Raw genomic sequence first — 21,516 nt, forward strand, 5'->3', positions numbered from 1 at the left:
TCCATTGTGGGTTTTACACCGCGTTTGTTTTAGTGAGTAATCCTCCCTAATGGAGGAACGTTCATTAGCAATTTCGCACCGTTTAACCTCGCATGATAAGTAGTTTGTAAGTGTTTTGTATGGTATGGATCACCCTAATGGTGGCGACCATACTTGACTTGCAAATTATGAAACAATGGTGGAAGCTCATAAGATAGAATTGCCTTGACTCTCGCCTAAACGGGACAACGCTGAATTCCAATCTTGATCGAATAAAAGGTTGCTAGAATGTTTAACATTTTAGACGAGCTGACAACTCTATTCAATGAATGGTAGCTTTGACTCTCGCCTAAACGGACACTCGATATCGCCTTGTTGAAAACCTTGGAAATTATTTAGGATTGTAAGTTTTAGTATTTTCACTTGTCATTCCTACTTGCTATATGCTTATAATTTCTGATTGTGTATGAATTTATATTGAACCATGTTATTTTCTGTTATTAAGTTGTAGTTTAATTTCGAATCTTCATTGTTGGTCTAACTTGGCTTGTTTATCTAATGAGATAAATCCCTAGTGGATTTTCACCATTAGACATACATAATAGTGTTAGATCTCGAAAGATAAATATTGTATATGCGACATCTACCGTTCATCCATTGATGACACCTTAGACTAGTATTTTTATGATATGAAACAAGAAGATTATATAAATAAGATTACTTTGACTTTCGCTAATCGAAGCATCGTTGGATTCTTATTTTAAACGAAATTATCCTAATTCCTCTTAGCTTATTCATTTCGAATTAGCTTTCAAAACATATCATTGGATGAATGGTCTATAAATCATTTCATGTCATTTTATATGACGCATATGATTATAATCCCGAAATTCTATTCCCAATTGATATAAATCCTCAATCTTAGAAATCTCCTACTTGTATGGGCAAATCTGACTTAGAGTTTGTATTAGTAGTGCTGGTCCAAGATAGAATTACTCATAATATTTGGTATAAATTTAAGTCTTTGACTTTAATTTTAGCATTCCAAATAGAAATTTTCTTATATTTCTAATTCCGTATACAATACGCTTACACTTTTCAAGTGTTTAATATCCATCTTCTATTAATGGATTAAAAGCGTATGGAATATGAGTTAGGTATTCTCGTGACCAGATCCACTTGAAGTATTCTAAGAACTCTTCGATGTAACTAAACCTATGTCATCATCGACACTACCACATTTTCTTAATCTATGGCATTTGTATCTTGTTCATAGTGGATTTGACAAGATCAATCTCTCGCAAAGAGTTAATATGCTCGTATCCACCGAAAGTAGTTCATCTCATTCGCAGATGAATGTACATTCAGGGGTGGATATGAGTTTTTCGTTGTATTCTTAAAATGATAACTCTAGATTATACCTTATGCAAAGAAATTTGAAATGTTTGAAAAATTTCATAAATTTCTAGCAATGGTTAAAACCATTAAGGTAAGTGGTTAAAGATCTTGCGAATCGATAGGGGTGGAGAAATAGTTAGTAGATATGCGGTTCAAAGATCATTAAATTGATTTTTGAATTATATCCAAACTTACCTCCCGTAAATTTCGAGTTGCATGTTGATGATTAGTTACTAGTCGTTGCCTAAATCCTGCTATGGTAATACAATTTCGTAATGATGTAATGGTTGTATACTTAATGTAAATCATTACTAGATTCATGGATGACCTAATCAAAATCTTAAGAAAGGCTAGAACTGTTAACCATGGTTTGTTAGCTTTTCTAAGTGATTAGGGGTGGACCATCCCATTGTCAATAGATAAGAAAGTGTTTGTTCAAACAAATACTACTTTTCTAAGAAAATGACTAAGTCTGAAAAACAAGTAGCAAATAAAGGAGATATTTATTCTTGATTCCAAAAGTGTTCTATCATCTTATAACATATGATGATCCCACCGCCTGCCCTCTGTTGTCTTGTCACTACCGAAGAGATCAATACCATTTAGTTTTCTTCGACATAATTCACGGTACCTTGTCGTAGTGGGAGAGTTTCTAGAACTCACCTTCTTATGACTCGGGAGACACAAGTGATTAAAATCCATTGTGAGTTTAAACAAGTAATGGATTGTCAAGATAAGAAACTAAGAAGAAAGCCAATAGAACTATGGTTTAATCCATTCACATGGAATGACCTAAAGTTTTCTATTACAAGGACATAAAAGGAAATTTTCGTTAATAAGTCTATTCTATGGACTTAACAAAACTTCCTGTTCCTAGTATTATAGGTTTGAGTTTATCTAAACCTATGGCTTGTGGTATACCTGGTAATTACTTACTCTAATGCAAGCAACTTACTTTAGTAAGATGTCAAGCATTTTCTTTCTAATGGCAATCTATGAAGCTTCACAACTTCTTAGGTATAGATTTTATTTATCTAAGGAAAAGTCTTAACTATTCCGTAAAAGATAAAACCATGAAAGAATTTCTTACATCAACAGTGAGAGGTCTTAGATATGCTTTTGTATGCCTTAGACCGTACACCTGTTGTTGAGTGAGAGTAATGAGTAGGTATCGATTAATCCAGAGAAGAACATTGGAAGACAATCAAGTAAATCCTAATATAAAGAAGAGGAACTATATGTTAGTCAATAAGGGTGTGTTTAAAACTCTTAGACTACACCATATCGTATTTCGAAATTTGCCTATGTGCTAGTAAATCTTTCGATAAGATGGTGATTACTCGGGGTGGAATAGTGATTTCGGAGAAGTGTAAAAACCTATCTCAAGTCTCTAGGTCTACCAGAGAGAGACCGAATGTTAAAGTCAGCAGAAAGGTACTTATTCGGCCTAAGGAAAGTTCTATACATCTTTGGCACCATTCCAAATTGCCTTAAACTACTAAAGTGTTAATTTCCTGATTAACCAAAAGTAGTTGTCAAAGGTATAGAATCCAATATCCCAAGAGAGTAGACATATAGAGAGGAATTTCAGATTATCAATGATTTTGTGATTAAAGGCAGAGTAATGGTGGAGAAAAGGTTGTGTTTAATTCAACCTTTCAGATCCTATTACGAGGAGTTTACTACTACTACACTTGATTTGTATATCAAGGTGTCGAGATTATTTGAAACGCACTTTTTGTTTTATATTAGTGCAAGTGGGAGTTTGTTGGGTTTAATGCCCTAAATAAAACTCATTTCAATATAATCAAATTTACTTATTAATATAGATCAGAAACAACATTTAATGTTGCATGGTTCACATGATTTATTTCTTGATTATATGTACATAATGTATAAATTCATCTGAAACCCTTTTCACATACTTGATCCCGTTTATCGTGCCGTCAACACATTGGAAAGTAAACATGACTATGTGAATAAAGTTTCCTAGATTTATCGGACATGTGGTTTTACCGATATGATAATCTACAACAAGAGTTTACTTGTATTTGGAGAAATACTATGTTCTTTCCGTAACATTGGTTAAAGTAAAGCTTAGGTTGGATGCATGGAGTATGCATCGGAAGGGACCGATATTGAACTTTGACTTAGATTTATTAAACTTACCGTAATATCTATTCAAGTCAATATCGCCAAGTTGATCCTAGATCAAATGATCTTAATCCTGATATGATTAGGCTCAATCTTGAAAGGCTATTCGTGTTCTTTGATTTGTTAGTTAAGCCTACTTTTAGGTCGTGGGTGATACGTACATTTTGGGAACACGGTAGTGCGATTGAGTGGGAGCGCTAGCATAAACATGGAATCTATAGCTTCTATCCGGCGAATAGTAAGCAAAGGATGATCTCCTTCGAGCTTGACCAAACGAACATAAATGGTGGAGTACTCATTTCACATTAGCTGAAATATCATTTATACGGGGTCAAGTGTTTTAAGGAATAAATACATTGTAGGGTGTAACGGTAATTTAATCCCTTTACAGTGTAGATCATTCATATAGAGGATCATTGATCACATTAGGATTATAACAATGGATAACTAATGATGTGTCTATATGGTGGAACATATAGAGCATTCTATATACTGAGAGTGCAATTCTAAGTTCTATGCGTGGATTCAACGAAGAATTAATAAGTTAGTGAATTTTAGTGCTAAATTCTTGATCTACTTATTGGAAGCTCGGTTATATAGACCCATGGTCCCCCCACTAGTCGAGATAATATTGCTTGTAAGACTCATGTAATTGGTTTTGATTAATCAATTATAATTCTCAAATTAGACTATGTCTATTTGTGAATTTTTCACTAAGTAAGGGCGAAATTGTAAAGAAAGAGTTTATAGGGGCATATTTGTTAATTATGATACTTTCTATGGTTCAATTAATAAATATGATAAATGACAATATTATTTAATAATTATTTATAGTTATTAAATAGTTAGAATTGGCATTTAAATGGTTGAATTAGGAAATTGGTATTTTTGAGAAAATCAGATACAAAAGGTGTTAAAATTGCAAAATTGCAAAAAGCAAGGCCCAATCCACTAAGTGTAGGGCCAGCCACTTTTGTAGGAAATTTAAACTGATTTTTTCATTATTTTAATGCCAAATAATTCAAACCTAACCCTAGTGGAATGCTATAAATAGATAGTGAAGGCTTCAGGAAATTTACACTTAAATTTTCTATTTTTCCTTCAGAGAAAAACCTGAGCCTTCTCTCTCCCTATCTTTAGCTGTCACTTCTTCTCTTCCCTCTTGAGAATTTCGAAATCCTTAGTGATTACAGTAGTGCCCACACACATCAAGTGATACCTCAATCATAGTGAGGAAGATCGTGAAGAAAGATCATCAAAAGAAAGGAGTTTCGAGCATAAAAGATTCGCAGAAAGAGATCCAGGTTCGTATATTGATAATGCTCGCTACGTAAAGGAATCAAGGGCTAGATATCTGAACGGAAGGAGTCATATTATTCCGCTGCACCCAATGTAAGGTTTCTTAAACTTTATATGTGTTTAATTTATCGTTTTAGAAAGTTCTTATTTAGGATGTTAATAAACATACTTGTGAGTAGATCTAAGATCCTGGTAAAATAAATTCCAACATAACTATCTAGAAAATATCTTATTTGACTAAGTATCTTTTCCACAAAATTTGAAAAAATATCTAATTTAAGTTGTACTAGAAAAAAATCTAGAACTTAAATATTTTCAAATTTAAATTTAATTAAATATCAAAAATTAAGTTGTAACCACTTAATTTGAAAATATTCCATTTTAAGTTAATATTTGAAAAGATATTAACTTAAAAAATATCTAAAGAATCTTAATAACCAATGCCTAAAATTCCTCAACTTAATTTTGAAATTTGAAATTCAAAAGATATTCAGATTTAAGTTGGTTAGTTGTAGATAACTAAATATCAACTTAAATAAGAATATTTAATGAATAATTTAAATTAAGTTCCAGAAAGAATCTAGATGATTATAATTCTATATTTAATTAAATACAAGAAAACACATATAGTTTAGCTTAGAATAAAAAATTCTTTAAACTATATTTTTCTTAAATTAATTTCAAAATAAATGAAATTAATTATGTTGCTAATCAATTTTATTAGGTTAAACTAGTTTAATTAACCTAGTACAAGCCATTCAAATCGTGCAAATGGGCCTTCACAATTAGGGGTGGTTTGTGTGAGGGGGTCTTTGGGTTCGCATGTCGTACCCACTTCTATGGCTCCCAACTCTCACACAAGGCCCAAAAGAGAGGAATTTAACCTTAATAAGAACAACTGTTATTCATTGAATAAGCCCAATAACTAAATGGGCCTAAATAAATTCTATCAAGAACTATGATAATTTATTTTAGCAACAACAACCTATATGTATCTATAATCAAATTAAACACATAGGCTCACACAGGCACACTTTGGATGGGTCCTATCATGTTGCTAGGTCATACACAGATGAAAGAAGATTGTAAAATTTACCTGTTACAAATTATTAACTTGACCAAGGGAGCCATCAGATCATTAGATCTGGCAAAAAGTAACTATGGCTATTTGCAATCAAGTAATAATAGGTTTTGAAAACTTACAAACAAGCTAAAACACATACTCCTGCAACAGGGTTAGCTGGATAGTTGGAAGTAGGATTTATTTAATTTTAAATAAATAATTTCGAATAAATAAATAATTAAATTAAAAAAAATATTCGAAAAATAATTTAAAAAAAAATTAATTTCTAATTTAAAATTAAATTTCGAAAATAAAAAAAAATTAAAATTAAACCTACTTTTTATCTTATATCTATTTAAAATTACATGATTATAAATATCTATTTTAAATTTAAATAAGGTCAAAATATCTTAAAAAGATTTAAAAAAAAAATCTTAAAAGATAAGATATTTTTAAATATCTTAAAAGATAAGATATTTTAAAATATCTTAAAAGATTTTATAAATATCTTAAAAGATATTTTTAAAATATCTTAAATATCTTAAAAGATATTATAAATATCTTAAAAAATCTGACCTTAAATTTAAAAAAAAATATAATCAAATTTAAAAATAAGATAGATTTTTAAGCAAAAAGATAAATACTAATTCTATTCGAATTCAAATTACACTAATATCTTGAATTAATTTAAAAAAAATTAAATTAATTCAAAATGATAATTAGAATTGAATTAGGAATAGTAATAGTATATATACAAAACCATACAAAAAATTGGAAGTTAATTCCATGAAAAAGTATGAAAAATTGAAGAAAAAGGAAAAAATCCGAAACTGTACGGACAGTTCTGTGATCGCAGGAAACTATCAAGACAAATTTCCGATTTTGTCAAATCTTCAAAAAATCATAACTAATTCAAATAAAATCCAAATTGAGTTCTGTAAAAGGCTAACTTGCTTAATTTTTTCCATACTATCCAATAAAAATAATTCCAGAATCGAAATCACAATAATTTTTTACGAAAATTTCACAAACATCAATCAATCATCAAATAACACTCAATACAACATGATACCATCCAAAGAACATACAAACAATCGTTTTAAAGTCCAAATTACATGTAAGTAAATCAATTACCATGGCTCTGAGGCCAGTTGTTGGAATTTATTTTACCAGGATCTTAGATCTACTTACAAGTATGTTGATTAACATCCTAAATATGAACTTTCTAAAACGATAAATTAAACACATATAAAGTTTAAGAAACCTTACATTGGGTGCAGCGGAATAATATGACTCCTTCCGTTCATATATCTAGCCCTTGATTCCTTTCTGTAGCAGAGCATTATCAATATCTGAACCTGGATCTCTTTCTCTGAATCTTTGATGCTGAAACTCCTTTTGCTGAATGTCTTTCTTCACGATCTTCCTCACTATGATTGAGGTATCACTTGCTGTGTGTGGGCACTACTCATACACTAAGAAATTTCGAAATTTCAAGAGGGAAGAGAAAGAAGAAGTGGCAATAAAGATAGGGAGAGAGAAAGTGCTCGTGTTTTTCTCTGAAGGAAAAATAGAAAATTTTAGTGTAAATTTCCTGAAGCCTTCACTATCTATTTATAGCATTCCACTAGGGTTAGATTTGAATTATATGGCATTAAAATAATGAAAAAATCAGTTTAAATTTCCTACAAAAGTGGCTATCGGCCCTACACTTAGTGGATTGGGCCTTGCTTTTTGCAATTTTGCAATTTTAACACCTTTTGTATCTGATTTTCTCAAAAATACCAATTTCCTAATTCAACCATTTAAATGCCAATTCTAACTATTTAATAACTATAAATAATTATTAAATAATATTGTCATTTATCATATTTATTAATTGAACCATACAAAGTATCATAATTAACAAATATGCCCCTATAAACTCTTTCTTTACAATTTTGCCCTTACTTAGTGAAAAATTCACAAATAGACATAGTCTAATTTGAGAATTATAATTGATTAATCAAAACCAATTACATGAGTCTTACAAGCAATATTATCTCAACTAGTGGGGGGACCATGGGTCTATATAACCGAGCTTCCAATAAGTAGATCAAGAATTTAGCACTAAAATTCACTAACTTATTAATTCTTCGTTGAATCCACGCATAGAACTTAGAATTGCACTCTCAGTATATAGAATGCTCTATATGTTCCACCATATAGACACATCATTAGTTATCCATTGTTATAATCCTAATGTGATCAATGATCCTCTATATGAATGATCTACACTGTAAAGGGATTAGATTACCGTTACACCCTACAATGTATTTATTCCTTAAAACACTTGACCCCGTATAAATGATATTTCAGCTTATGTGAAATGAGTACTCCACCATTTATGTTCGTTTGGTCAAGCTCGAAGGAGATCATCCTTTGCTTACTATTCGCCGTATGAAGCTATAGATTCCATGTTTATGATAGCGCTCCCACTCAATTGCACTACCGTGTTCCCAAAATGTACGTATCACCCTGACCTAAAAGTAGGCTTAACTAACAAATCAAAGAACACGAATAGCCTTTCAAGATTGAGCCTAATCATAACAGGATTAAGAACATTTGATCTAGGATCAACTAGACGATATTGACTTGAATAGATATTACGGTAAGTTTAATAAATCTAAGTCAAAGTTCAATATCAGTCCCTTCCGATGCATACTCCATGCATCCAACCTGAGCTTTACTTTAACCAATGCTCTGGAAAGAACATAGCACTTCTCCAAATGCAAGTAAACTCTGTTGTAGATTATCATATCAGTAAAACCCTATGTCCGATAAATCTAGGAAACTTTATTCACATAGTCATGTTTACTTTCCAATGTGTCGACGCACAATAAACAGATCAAGTATGTGAAAAGTGTTTCATATGGAATTTATACATTATGTACATATAATCATGAAATAAATCATGTGAACCATGCAACATTAAATGTTATTTCTGATCTATATTAATAAGTAAATCTGATTATATTGAAATGAGTTTTATTTAGGGCATAAAACCCAACAGATCTAACATACAGAAAACCAGATCAGGAAAAATATAGAGAGAGAGGAAAGAGAAAACCCTAGTTCGAAGACTTCAGCTCCAAGATCCAACCTCGAGAATGCAGATCTCATGGTGAGGAGACAGAAGGGATGAGTACATGCACAACAACAGACAAACAGAGTTAGATCGAGAAGAAAATCATAAGGAAAATCAAACAGAACTTGTAAAAACAAAGAATCGAGTTTACCTGGTCAAAACTTGTGACAGGAAGCTCCAAAAGACTGTATTTTGCCTTTGAACATAGTGGATATCAAGCTAATCTCTGAGACGAGCTTGACAGAGACGTAGCCCTAATTTTTGGGGTGAACTCTGAAACAAATCTGGTGACTTCTTTCCTATTACTTGTTTTTCATGTGTTTAAACCTAAAACTATGTGTGTGTGTGTTTGATTCTGGGTTTTCTGGGTTTTTCTGAGTTTGGAATCGAGCAAGTTCTCAAAGAGAACTTGCTCTGCTAGGGTTTCTACTTCTGGGTTTGTGAGGCTGAGTGATTGAGTGTTAGGGTTTCTAGACCCTTCTCAGAGTATTTAAATCTCTGATGATCAAACGACACAGGTTTGAGTGTCGTGTTGGTCATACGGTGCCGTTTAAGTCTAAAGCTTAAGTTAGACTTGGAAAGGTCGATTTTGACCTTGATACTGATATTAAAGTATCTTGTTGGTGTAGGGCAAAAGGGTAAAAATCCTACAATAGATTTAGCTATTTGCCTACTATTTTTAATAGTTTGGCATTTTTCGACAACCATAGCTTGGCGCGTGTGCCATTCTTTGCTGATCTATTGGCTTTTGTTTGCGTTTGCTCGCCTCATTAAGGGGTATTAATTTGTCATTTTGCCAAATCAGATGAAATTCTAAAATTGCAATTCAAATTAAATATCATAAAGCTAGTTTGAAGAAAAAATATTGATTTGATGTAGTAATACAATAAATCTTGTTGCTATGTTTAAACTAATCACCTAAACCAAGCTTTGATATCAAAACTAATTGAAGAGAAAACAAAAAAGATATATGAAGAGAAGAAAAGGAAATAAGCAAGTTTTGAAAATTTGGATTAATACAATGATAGAACTATCAAACATGTATTTGAATATTAGTATTATTATTTTGATACAGATTTCACACCCACTGTGAGTGACATTTCTCCAGCTTTAAGCAAAAAGAAGAATCAAACTAGTATGATTGTGGGGATCATTGTTGGGGCTTTCATTTTAAGCTTTTTGTCTGCTTTAGTGGCCTTCTATGTTGTTCAAAGAAGAAACAAGTGTCAAATGTTTGATGATGATGGTAATCACTTTTCTTTTTTTTCAAAAATTACAAAAATGATTTTGTGTTCTCATTTTCAAAACACAATTTTGAAAACAAGAAACAATGCTAAACAAACCTTAAATGAATGTTATTTTATTTACAGAGTTCTCGGGGATGGATGTTAAGCCATTCGTTTTTGGTTATGCTGAACTAAAGATGGCCACAAATGATTTTGATTCTTCTAATAAGTTGGGAGAAGGAGGATTTGGACCTGTCTACAAGGTATTAATGTAGCTGTATTAATCATTATATACAAAAGGAATTCAAATTCCCTTTCACTATACATTTTTGCTTTTTGACTCAACTAATAGGGAACACTTAAAGATGGAAGAGTTGTTGCAGTGAAGCAATTGTCCTTAACTTCTCACCAAGGAAAGAGTCAGTTTGTGGCTGAGATTGCCACAATATCTGCTGTGCAACATCGTAACCTCGTCAAATTATATGGATGTTGTATTGAGAGAGACAAACGACTTCTTGTTTACGAGTATATGGAGAACAAGAGTCTTGATCAAGCATTATTTGGTATAACAAAATTTTATTGCTGCTTTTATACAAATAATAGCTATATCAAACATGATTAATAATATGGTTGGTCACATTATCAGGTAAGCAAAGATTAAATTTGAATTGGTCAACGCGCTTTGACATTTGCTTGGGCATAGCAAGAGGTCTAACTTACCTTCACGAAGAATCGCGAATTCGAATTGTACACAGAGATGTCAAATGTAGCAACATTCTTCTTGATTCTTATCTCATTCCCAAAATATCAGATTTTGGTTTGGCCAAACTCTATGATGATAAAATGACTCACATAAGTACAAGAGTAGCAGGAACTATGTAAGATTTTCTATGATTGATCATACTTAATTTTGCTTTTACACTTTTCATTATGATTATTAGTAACAAACTATTCACTAATGTTTCATTGATGTTGTAGTGGTTATCTTGCACCTGAATATGCCATGCTTGGTCACCTTACTGAGAAAACAGATGTCTTTGCTTTTGGAGTTGTGGCATTAGAAATTCTTACTGGCAGACCGAATTATGACCAGAGCTTAGCTGAAGAAAAGGCTTATCTTTTTGAATGGGTACTAAACTATACTGTTTTCTATTAAGATTGCAAAGTCTTCTCATGCCTCACTTGTCATGCTAATTAGCATAACTTTTTATTACTAAGTACATTTTCCCCTAACAAAAAGAGCTTTACCATTTTGTTTATACTCACTAGGCTTGGAATATGTATGAAGACAACCGTGAAATTGAGCTCATTGATTCAACACTATCTGAATTCAATAAGGAAGAAGTGAGGAGAATCATACAAGTAGCTTTTTTATGCACTCGCACATCACCTACAGCTCGCCCGTCGATGTCCAAAGTTGTGGCATTGCTTTCAGGAGACACTGATGTGAACACTGAAGTTTCAAGGCCTGGTTACTTGGTTGACTGGAAATTCAATGATGTCAATGACTTACTGAGCCGAATTGCACAAGGGTCTGATCCTACCTTATATTCATTGGGTTCAAGTACAAGCATGGAGTCAGGTGCAATGCTACCATCAAGCGAATGCCTCAGCTAGCTCATCCAATGCTTCAAGACACCAATAGTGAAGTGAGTGAATTTAATTGATAAAAGCTTCTAGTGCAAGTCATGTATAATATGATAGAAAACATCTTGTTATGTATCTTATTGTGACAGCTCAGTCAATAGTTCACAGCACTATTAGAGAGTACAAGTGTTAAAGAACATTTCAACTTTTGCTTGGAAATATGGTTGATGGTGTGCTTGTACTATGTGAGATGTTCTATAAGCATATATGTATATGTATATGTAAATATAGTTGGCTGTATAACATAGATTCTTCAAAAATTGTTTTCTTTTTTCTTTTCTTTCTTCACCCCAATTTGTATTTCTTTAATTATTTTTATTGAAATACATTTAGTGTGTGTTTGGAAAGTCGATTGATCATTGGAATTAAGTGTAATTCAAAGTAAGTAATAGGTTTGATGTGTTTGTTTAACAAAGTAATTATAAAGTAATCATGTAATTGACGGCTCAAACACATTTGTCTATTCAAATCTCATAGGGTCACGATGTAAGATAGTTATTAGCGGTTTTCTATAATTATTATTAAAGTAAAATATTTAGTAATGAATAATTAGCAATTGTCCTTTGAACTCTCGACACCACCTGATCTTGCCCCATAAAATATATGACTTGTTACAAATTCTGTCAAAACTTTTACATTTATAAAATTTTAGTCTTTTTGTTAGGTTTCATCCAATTATTCCGTTTAAATGCTAACATGTTTTTGTAAATTAGTCATTTTCCTCCTAAATTTTGACAACTATCAAATCGTACCTCCTTCAAAAAAAAAAAAAGAGAAAGATTTAACATTTTTTTTGGTAAATCTTAAAAAATTAATTTTGAATGATTAATAAAATTAAAAAAGAAATTAAAATCTTAAAACTAATTAAATGTTTTTAAAAATTAATTATTTTTATTAAAAAATCTATTAATATATATAAAAAAATTATATTAAAAATTCTTGTAAAAACTAAATTTTACGAGAATAAGTTTGAGTCATTTTTTTCACTAAAAATCTAGATTTATTTAAGTAAATATATATTTTTTTTAGTTTACTTTAAATTTCTTAAATAATTTAAGATATGAGTTTGTAAATATAAATAAGACTATTCACAAAATCTTAGTTTATTTATATTATTTATTGAATTTTCAATAATTTTGATTTGATTTCTTGATATATATGTTTATAAATAAAATATAACTTGAAAATATTTTTTTAAAAATAATTTAAATTTCTAAGTAAATTTAATATTAGCGAAAATCGGGATAAAAAGTCTTAAAAACCGGGATAAAAGGCCTTTCCTTGTAGTAGTGAATAAGTGAGATCCGGTATAAAATTTCACCAATAAGAATACCGCAACTCATAAAAGTGCTAAGCACCATGGTCCTTTAGTATTTCTCTATTTATTAGCATTACACTCTTTAACATTTCTCCAAATTTAATGAGAGAACAAGTGTGACACCAACATTATTAGAGACGAGCATTGTTATTATGTTATTGGGTACTAATGGTGCCTAGCATCACCTAGATATGACACCTTATAATTAGTTAGTGATATTTTCTAAAAGTTATTTAATTAATTTACATGGGACCCGATACTTAATTGTACCAATAACAGTATATCACCGAGGAAGGTGCTAGGCATACCTTTTAGCATTTATGTACTAGAGACCTAACCCAAGTTGACACAAACATTAATTAGCTAAAGACTAAAGGGTGTAGTTGGATAGAGGTCGTTTTATGCCTTTAATGATAGTGGCTCCATTTTGGCTCATGGTTGGACTTGGAGATGGCAGTCAGAAACAAACAATACTTTGTATATATTTATAAGCAAATCCACTTGTCCATTATTATTATTGATAACATGATCATGTCAGGATCAGGATCAGGATCAGGAGGTTCATCATCATTCCTACTACCAATCTTTTGTATTGTCACTGTGTACTATGTTGTGTGGTTTGCTATTATCAATGCTTCATCAATAACATCTCAGCCCACTACAGCTCCCTCTGAAGGTCTTCATCTCTATCTTAAGTTCAATCTTAATTTATGTTGTGTTAATTTCTACTTTATGATTTTTTCACATGTAAAGTTGATCTATCACAAAATTCACATCAAAGAGTTTCCAGTGAGTTGGAATTAACTATTGATAATATTTTCAGTCAATATTTCCAAATTTACCTATGTTTTTTAAACAATACATCTTTAAATATACTTTTAAAATATTCATGGATATTTATATTCATATAAATATTCCGATATTTCTATTCTTTTTGTTAAAGGGAAAAAAAAATTGAAGTGATTATTTCCTGGCTACGGGGTTTTTTGATTATTCTTCTACCCAATTTTCATATTAAGTTGGTACAACTTACAATTAATTGGTTGTATTAGACAATATTGTTTCACATGGATCAAATGTAAAAATATTGAGCCATATTCACTCATTACCAATTAGTTTTGAGATGGATACTCATATTTCTTAACATAGTATCAGAGTCATATCCCTAACGGGCTTTCGATCCACACATACTTGTAAATTCTCTTAAATTTCGTTCAATCTATGTTTTCAATGGCAGTGACAGCTTTGAACTCTATCTTTGAGCAATGGATGATAAAGGCTGGCACTCAGCAATGGAACATAAGTGGGGAACTATGCAGTGGTGCCGCCGTAGATGACTCCATCGACATCGACGATGATGACTCATTAAATCCCTTGATCAAATGCAACTGCACTTTCAGCAATGCCTCTCTCTGCCACATTACTAAACTGTATCCCAAAGTCTTATAATAAAATGATATTAATATTTTTATCAAATAGAAGATTTTAAGTGACACTTTGGTCATAATCACAATGCAGGAAAGTTAGTGGACTGGATGTTATTGGTCCAATTCCAGAAGAACTATGGACTCTTACCTTTCTCTCCTATCTGTATGTGTTTATTGGAGCTTTAAGTTATTAATTATCACTTTTGTGCAATTATAATTGGTTCATTCCATCTATTGTAGGGATTTGAGCAGCAATTTATTGACAGGTTCTATTTCTCCATTGATTGGAAACCTTACTAACATACAATACTTGTAAGTTCTATGCCTACCTAAAATTTAAGCTTGAAATTAACAAGATTTAGTATGATGATATGTTAAAATTGCTATTTCATTTTTGATTTATTTTTTGGCTATGTAATACTAGGAGCTTAGGCATAAATGCACTGTCAGGGGAGGTACCAAAGGAATTGGGTCAACTTACTGAGCTAATAATTTTGTAAGTAATAGGCATTCTTTTATAGTTTATTGTTGTAATTCTACAACACAACTCAAAGAAATTTATATCACAAATTAAATGAAATATACAAAACAGTAAGACCACTGAATCAAAGCTGAAACATCTTGATCGATGAATCAACACGAAGAACACAACAAGTAGTTTGTATTAGTTCACCCACCAAATTGGTCTACTCTAGTTCCTCCTTGAGGGACCATTATAAAATCACGTCTGTTATAATCGAAGGCTCAAGAGTTTTTGAGCAATAAACAACCAGTACTGAGATTTACTCAAACATGAACAGGTTGAGACACTTTTACAACTCAATCCTTACAACCCTTCTCTCTCTCACTTGCTACCCTTACAGAATCTTTCAATGTGTTTTCCAAATAAAAAGTAAAGACATCAATTTAAAAAAGGTATGCAGTGTAATTTCCTCCTAGTTAAATAGCCAGCTACCTAGGGAACAAGTGAAGTTGTAACAAACAAAATGGATGAATTGACTAGAAACAGATGTAAAAACCAACTGTTAGGCATAACAAACTAACCAAGAATTGGTTATTAGTTAAAACAGTTGAGTTAGTTATGTGGAAAATAAAACTACCACATTTATGAAATTATTGATATATATTAATTCTTGGAGATAATTTTGTATATAGGACCTTCTCATTGAACAATTTCTCTGGTCCGCTACCGCCTGAACTAGGGAATTTAAACAAGTTGGAACAACTGTAAGTTGCTTACATTTCGTCTTTGTTTCATTTCTTCTTCTAATAAAAATTTAAAGTTCTTATTTGTCTACATTTTGTTATAGTGCGTAAAGCCAACATGAACACCATTGAGATTTCCTATTCAACTTGAATGATTACAACTGTACATTGTTCCCATCTTGATTCCTTTCCTTTTCATTATTGTTTATTATTTGATAGGCTTATTACGAGTTCTGGAGTTAGTGGCGAGATTCCATCAACATTTGCAAATCTCCAAAGCATGCAAACATTGTAAACTATATCTTCTACCTAATGATCATCCATATTTAACAGGCATACTATTATATAAGAAGAAAAAAGTATTGTCTAATGACATCTTTAACATGTAGTTGGGTGGACGATAATGAGCTCACCGGCAAGATACCTAACTTCGTAGGAAGTTGGTCAAATCTTACTAGCTTGTAAGAAAATTGAACCGATATGTGTGTGTGTGTGTATGTTATGATTATACAACATAAGTTAGCTCTACTTAAATATGTTAATGCAGGGCACTTTCAGGGAACTCTATTCAAGGGCCTATACCTTCAACTTTTGCGAATCTAACTTCTTTAACAGATATGTGAGTAACATGCTCAACAAATCGAATTCTATTCACAAATATTTAAAGCTAATAACCTTAAGTGTAAACTATATAAATGTAGGTGGTTGAGTGAAATTTCTAATGCAAGTTCTACTCTTGCATTTCTCACCAATATGAAGTCTCTATCATTCTTGTAAGTAAAATTTTCTCAGCACATAATCATATTTATAGCTGGTATATGATTTTTTAATGTAATAACTTTTGGATTGTAATCAAACAACTCATAATATAACCTGTAGACAGATGAGGAATAGTGATTTCTCTGGCTCAATTCCATCAAATATTGGCGAGCTTAGAGAGTTGAAACAACTGTAAGTTCATTACGGGACTCAAAACTACCCAACCTACATTGTTTTCTAACTTTGAAATTGTACTTTTTCTTTATAGAGATTTGAGCTTCAACAAGTTAAATGGACAGATACCAGACTCCCTATTCAACATGAGTTCACTTTCTGCTTTGTAATATATATCACTGTCTCTCTTTAATTGCTTTACATCATTTGCTTCATAATAGCTACTATTGCACTATTAAAGCAAGTAATATTGTACTTTTACTTAGATTTCTTGGAAATAATAGCCTAAATGGTACCTTGCCTCAGAGGAAAATTGCATCTCTTCTCACAATGTAAGTTAATTAATATATTTCACTTATTTAATAGTTATTCATGGTAATGACTAAAATTAATACACTTGTACTATTTTATGCTTTCAGAGATCTATCATACAATAATTTAGTGGGAACCATTCCTTCTTGGGTCAACAATCAACAAAATTTACAACTGTATGTCTTTGATTTTTATGAAAAAAAAAATGGTTTCTTTACTTAGCTTATATATTTAATACTCATGTGTTATGTATTTATATGAAGATAAAACTAGTACTATTAATTTTATACTTCACTTTTCTGATGCAGTAACTTGGTTGGCAACAATTTTATTATAGATAATTCAAATAACAGGTATTGTCTTTTCTCAAGTTATGTAAAATAACTTCCCACATTGCTACTCTTGGTTAAAGTTATCTCTCCAGTTTTTTTTATATCTAATTATTTTTTGGTTTGTTTTTAGTACTCTTCTTTTAGGATTGAACTGTCTTCAAAGAAATTTTCCATGTAATCAAGACCGTCCTCTCTGTAAGTAAAGTTTGGAGAGTTTTTCTATTTTATTTCCTTGGATTGAATTAAGCTGTATTACTTTAGAAAATTATATTATGATAGGATCTGAGTGCAAGAGAAAATAACTAGACATGAATAGGCATATTTGATATTTGATAATAGATGAATAAAATGAAAAGAGAACAATGTAACTATTCGAGAGACCTCAACTCTCAAAAGAGCCTAAGCTCAATTCCGATACATTTTCCACACCCCTCTCATTCAATCTCCTAACATGTTAGTGTACTATATGCACAAATGATTGTGAATACTTGGTACAGTACTTTCTAATAAAGATTTGGCTAAATGTTTGCAGATTCTAACTTTGCGATTAATTGTGGCGGTAAAGAAATTAAATCTTCTGATGGTGTTGTGTATGAGAAAGATGATAATCCTCTTGGTCCAGCTACTCATTTTGTCACCAGCTCTAAAAGATGGGCAGTAAGCAATGTTGGACTTTTCTTATGGACTGAAAATGCTAAGTATATAAGTACATCATCTCAATTCACAAGTACTTTAGATTCAGGACTATTCCAGACTGCAAGGCTTTCTGCTTCATCATTGAGATATTATGGTTTGGGGCTTCAAAATGGTAACTACAATGTCAAACTCCAGTTTGCAGAAACTGCTTTCGAAAATTCTCAGACATGGAAAAGTATTGGCAGACGTGTATTTGATATTTATATCCAAGTAATGTGCGAATTATTGTTCTAAGATTTTTGTCTCTTAGTTTTCTTTTTGTCTACCTTTTCATGACTATTTGTATTGTGAATTTATGATAGGGAAATCGCGTAATACAAAATTTTGATATAAGAAAAGAGGCAGGCGGGATTTCTTTCAAGGAAGTCCAGAAGGAATTTAAGGCACGGGTTTCACAGAACTACCTTGAAATCCATCTTTTTTGGGCTGGCGAAGGAACTTGTTGTATGCCGGTCGTTGGTACTTATGGACCTTCCATTTCAGCAATCAGTGCCATTGCAGGTAATAACATGGTTTTATAATTTGTGGAAGCTATTGCAAAGGTGTCTTAACACTTACAAGTGATCATTTTTTTTAACAAATTAACTAAAGAGAAGACACAAAAAGATGATGACAATTAAGGAAGCTAGTTACACACTAAAATAAGAACTTGGTCTGAAAATGATTGTCTGGGCTAATAATAGTTACTGTATTTAACACCATATAAGTAATATGTGGTTGAATATTGTTGTTTTGATACAGATTTCACTCCTACCCTCCATAACATTCCTCCAACTTTGAGCAAAAAGAAGAACCAAACTAGTCTTATTGTGGGGATCATTATTGGGACTGCCATTTTAAGCTTTTTATCTGTTTTAGTGGCCTTCTATGTTGTTCAAACTAGAAAGAAGTCTCAGATGTTTGATGATGACGGTAAGCACTTTTCGATGTATATTGCAAGTTCTAAGTTGTTGCTTTAAAGAAGAACATAATAGGTAAGCTTAATAAGTGTTAGTTTATATACAGAGTTTTTGGGGATGGATGTTAAACCATTCATATTTGGTTATGCTGAACTAAAGACAGCTACAAATGATTTTGATTCTTCTAATAAGTTGGGAGAAGGAGGGTTTGGACCTGTCTACAAGGTACACAGTTTCATGCCACACAATTATCTTTGTTTGAATATGACAATAGCCCATTGGTGATAAGAAAATGCAATACATTAATAGGGAATTCTTGAAGATGGAAGTGTTATTGCAGTGAAGCAATTGTCCTTAACTTCTCACCAAGGAAAGAGTCAGTTTGTGGCTGAGATTGCCACAATATCTGCTGTGCAACATCGTAACCTCGTCAAATTATATGGATGTTGTATTGAGAGACACAAACGACTTCTTGTTTATGAGTATATGGAGAACAAGAGTCTTGATCAAGCATTATTTGGTATAAGAGAAAATTTCATTGCTGCTTTTATACAAACAATAATAACTGCATATTATATTAAACATAGCTATGGTGGCTTGTCAAATTACCAGGCAAACAAAGCTTGTATCTGAATTGGCCAACACGGTTTGACATTTGCTTGGGTATAGCTAGAGGTCTAGCTTACCTTCACGAGGAGTCACGAATTCGAATCGTACATAGAGATGTCAAATGTAGCAACATTCTTCTTGACTCTTATCTCACTCCCAAAATATCAGATTTTGGTTTGGCCAAACTCTATGATGATAAAATGACTCACATAAGTACAAGAGTAGCAGGAACTGTGTAAGATTTTCTATGATTGATCATACTTAATTTTGCTTTTACACTTTTCATTATGATTATTAGTAACAATTACAAACTATTCACTAATCTTTCATTGATGTTGTAGTGGTTATCTTGCACCTGAATATGCTATGCTTGGTCACCTTACTGAGAAAACAGATGTCTTTGCTTTTGGAGTTGTGGCATTAGAAATTCTTACTGGCAGACCGAATTCTGACCCGAGCTTAGGTGAAGAAAAGGCATATCTTCTTGAATGGGTACTAAAACTATTTTTTTTTTCTCCAATTAAGTCTTCTCTTGCTTAATGGATTCTAATCCTAGCTTACAAATTTTATCATTATTTTGTTTATGTTCTCACTAGGCTTGGAATCTATATGAAAACAACCGTGAAATTGAGCTCATTGATTCAACACTATCTGAATTCAACAAGGAAGAAGTGAGAAGAATCATACAAGTGGCTTTTTTATGCACTCGCACATCACCTACAGCTCGCCCATCAATGTCCAAAGTTGTGGCATTGCTTTCAGGAGACACTGATGTGAACACTGAAGTTTCAAGGCCTGGTTACTTGGTTGACTGGAAATTCAATGATGTCAATGCTTTAATGAGCCGAATTGCACAAGGACCTGATCCTACTTTATATTCATTGGGTTCAAGTTCAAGTAAGGAAGCAGTTGCAGTACCACCACCAGGCGATGGCTTAGCTCATCCAGTGTTTCAAGAGACCAATAGTGAAGTGAGTGACATTAGTTGATAAAAGATAATAGAAAAATCAGCATGTAAAAAAAAATATCATGTTATGTATCATATTTACGAGTGTGTTCTCTCCAAAAAAGATAAATATATAAATAAATGTTCCATTTATGATCCGTCCCGCCCCGGCTCGTTGGACTATTTATCCAGATCGAATCTGGTCTGACTCAGCTTATTCGGATTAGAAATTTAGTATTTTTTAAAGATTTTTACCAATTTACTAATTTTTATTTCTTTTTTTAAAAGCTTTTGGTAAATTTATATATGATTGTATTTAATTTATTTATTTTTAGAACAAACATACCAATTTTTTAAGATTATTGATCAAAAAGCTCAAATATAAAATGATCTTAAATTTAAAAATTAGGTGAATAAATGTCACTTTCTATAAACATTTAGCAAAATGGCTTATTAGTTAAAATTTTCATAATGAATTTACAATTATAATCTTTGAAAATTTACCTTAGTTTTCTACCTCTTCTCAGTCTCTTGTGTTCAGGCCAAACGTCTTGCTTTCTTCTTCTCTTGTGGCGCCGATAAGTTCAGCTTTGTTCCTCTCTTCTAGTCTGATCTTCCTCTCTTCCAGTCTGATCGCCACTTACTGTTAGATAACATGTCTTTTTTGAGACGGGACAAATCTCCGAAATATACTCTTCGAGACACTACCAATCTTCCAATCGAACTGAAGTTCTATTTTTTCTTCTCATGTCCAATAATAGCTATACAATACATATTTATAAGCTTTTACACTATTTGCAAATCACTAATGAGCTCTTATAGCATTTTCATAGTCTAAAATCACATTGTCCTCATAGTGGTAAAAGTAAAAGGAAAATTCAATACAAATACAAACATAAAAATTTAAAACTTAACCCACTTTTCAAGCCCATTAGACTTTTATGT

General features: G+C 31.8%; 2 protein-coding genes across 3 annotated transcripts in view; both read left to right on the forward strand.

The window, feature by feature from the left end:
- LOC115709168 (probable LRR receptor-like serine/threonine-protein kinase At1g56130) overlaps positions 1 to 12,240 on the forward strand; it is a 32,874-nt gene extending 20,634 nt beyond the window's left edge. For both annotated transcript variants that reach the window (XM_030637208.2, XM_061111137.1), the window contains 6 exons: positions 10,096 to 10,266; positions 10,391 to 10,509; positions 10,599 to 10,809; positions 10,893 to 11,124; positions 11,225 to 11,375; positions 11,516 to 12,240. In XM_030637208.2, coding sequence (XP_030493068.2) covers positions 10,096 to 10,266; positions 10,391 to 10,509; positions 10,599 to 10,809; positions 10,893 to 11,124; positions 11,225 to 11,375; positions 11,516 to 11,863 — 1,232 coding nt within the window. In that variant the 3' untranslated portion in view covers positions 11,864 to 12,240. The remainder of the gene's footprint in view (positions 1 to 10,095; positions 10,267 to 10,390; positions 10,510 to 10,598; positions 10,810 to 10,892; positions 11,125 to 11,224; positions 11,376 to 11,515) is intronic.
- A 1,422-nt stretch (positions 12,241 to 13,662) lies between these two features.
- LOC115709163 (probable LRR receptor-like serine/threonine-protein kinase At1g56140) lies at positions 13,663 to 20,729 on the forward strand. The gene is made up of 24 exons (XM_061111131.1): positions 13,663 to 13,887; positions 14,449 to 14,641; positions 14,730 to 14,801; positions 14,879 to 14,950; positions 15,063 to 15,134; positions 15,794 to 15,865; positions 16,064 to 16,135; positions 16,234 to 16,305; positions 16,392 to 16,463; positions 16,546 to 16,617; positions 16,724 to 16,795; positions 16,872 to 16,943; positions 17,044 to 17,109; positions 17,197 to 17,265; positions 17,398 to 17,442; positions 17,552 to 17,616; positions 17,954 to 18,327; positions 18,420 to 18,618; positions 18,859 to 19,029; positions 19,123 to 19,241; positions 19,326 to 19,536; positions 19,629 to 19,860; positions 19,967 to 20,117; positions 20,222 to 20,729. The coding sequence occupies exons 1-24, from the start codon at positions 13,737 to 13,739 to the stop codon at positions 20,612 to 20,614; spliced, it is 3,159 nt and encodes a 1,052-aa protein (XP_060967114.1). The 5' UTR covers positions 13,663 to 13,736; the 3' UTR covers positions 20,615 to 20,729.
- The last annotated feature ends 787 nt before the right edge of the window (positions 20,730 to 21,516 follow it).

The sequence above is a fragment of the Cannabis sativa genome, chromosome 3, assembly GCF_029168945.1.
Source record: "Cannabis sativa cultivar Pink pepper isolate KNU-18-1 chromosome 3, ASM2916894v1, whole genome shotgun sequence".
Lineage (NCBI taxonomy): Eukaryota > Viridiplantae > Streptophyta > Magnoliopsida > Rosales > Cannabaceae > Cannabis > Cannabis sativa.

Coding starts and splice junctions, on each gene's coding strand:
- LOC115709163 (XM_061111131.1), top strand. CDS start 13,737: ATGATCATGTCAGGATCAGGATCAGGATCAGGAGGTTCATCATCATTC. Junction 17,443..17,551: donor ATAGATAATTCAAATAACAG/GTATTGTCTTTT, acceptor GTTTGTTTTTAG/TACTCTTCTTTTAGGATTGA. Junction 19,030..19,122: donor TCAGATGTTTGATGATGACG/GTAAGCACTTTT, acceptor GTTTATATACAG/AGTTTTTGGGGATGGATGTT.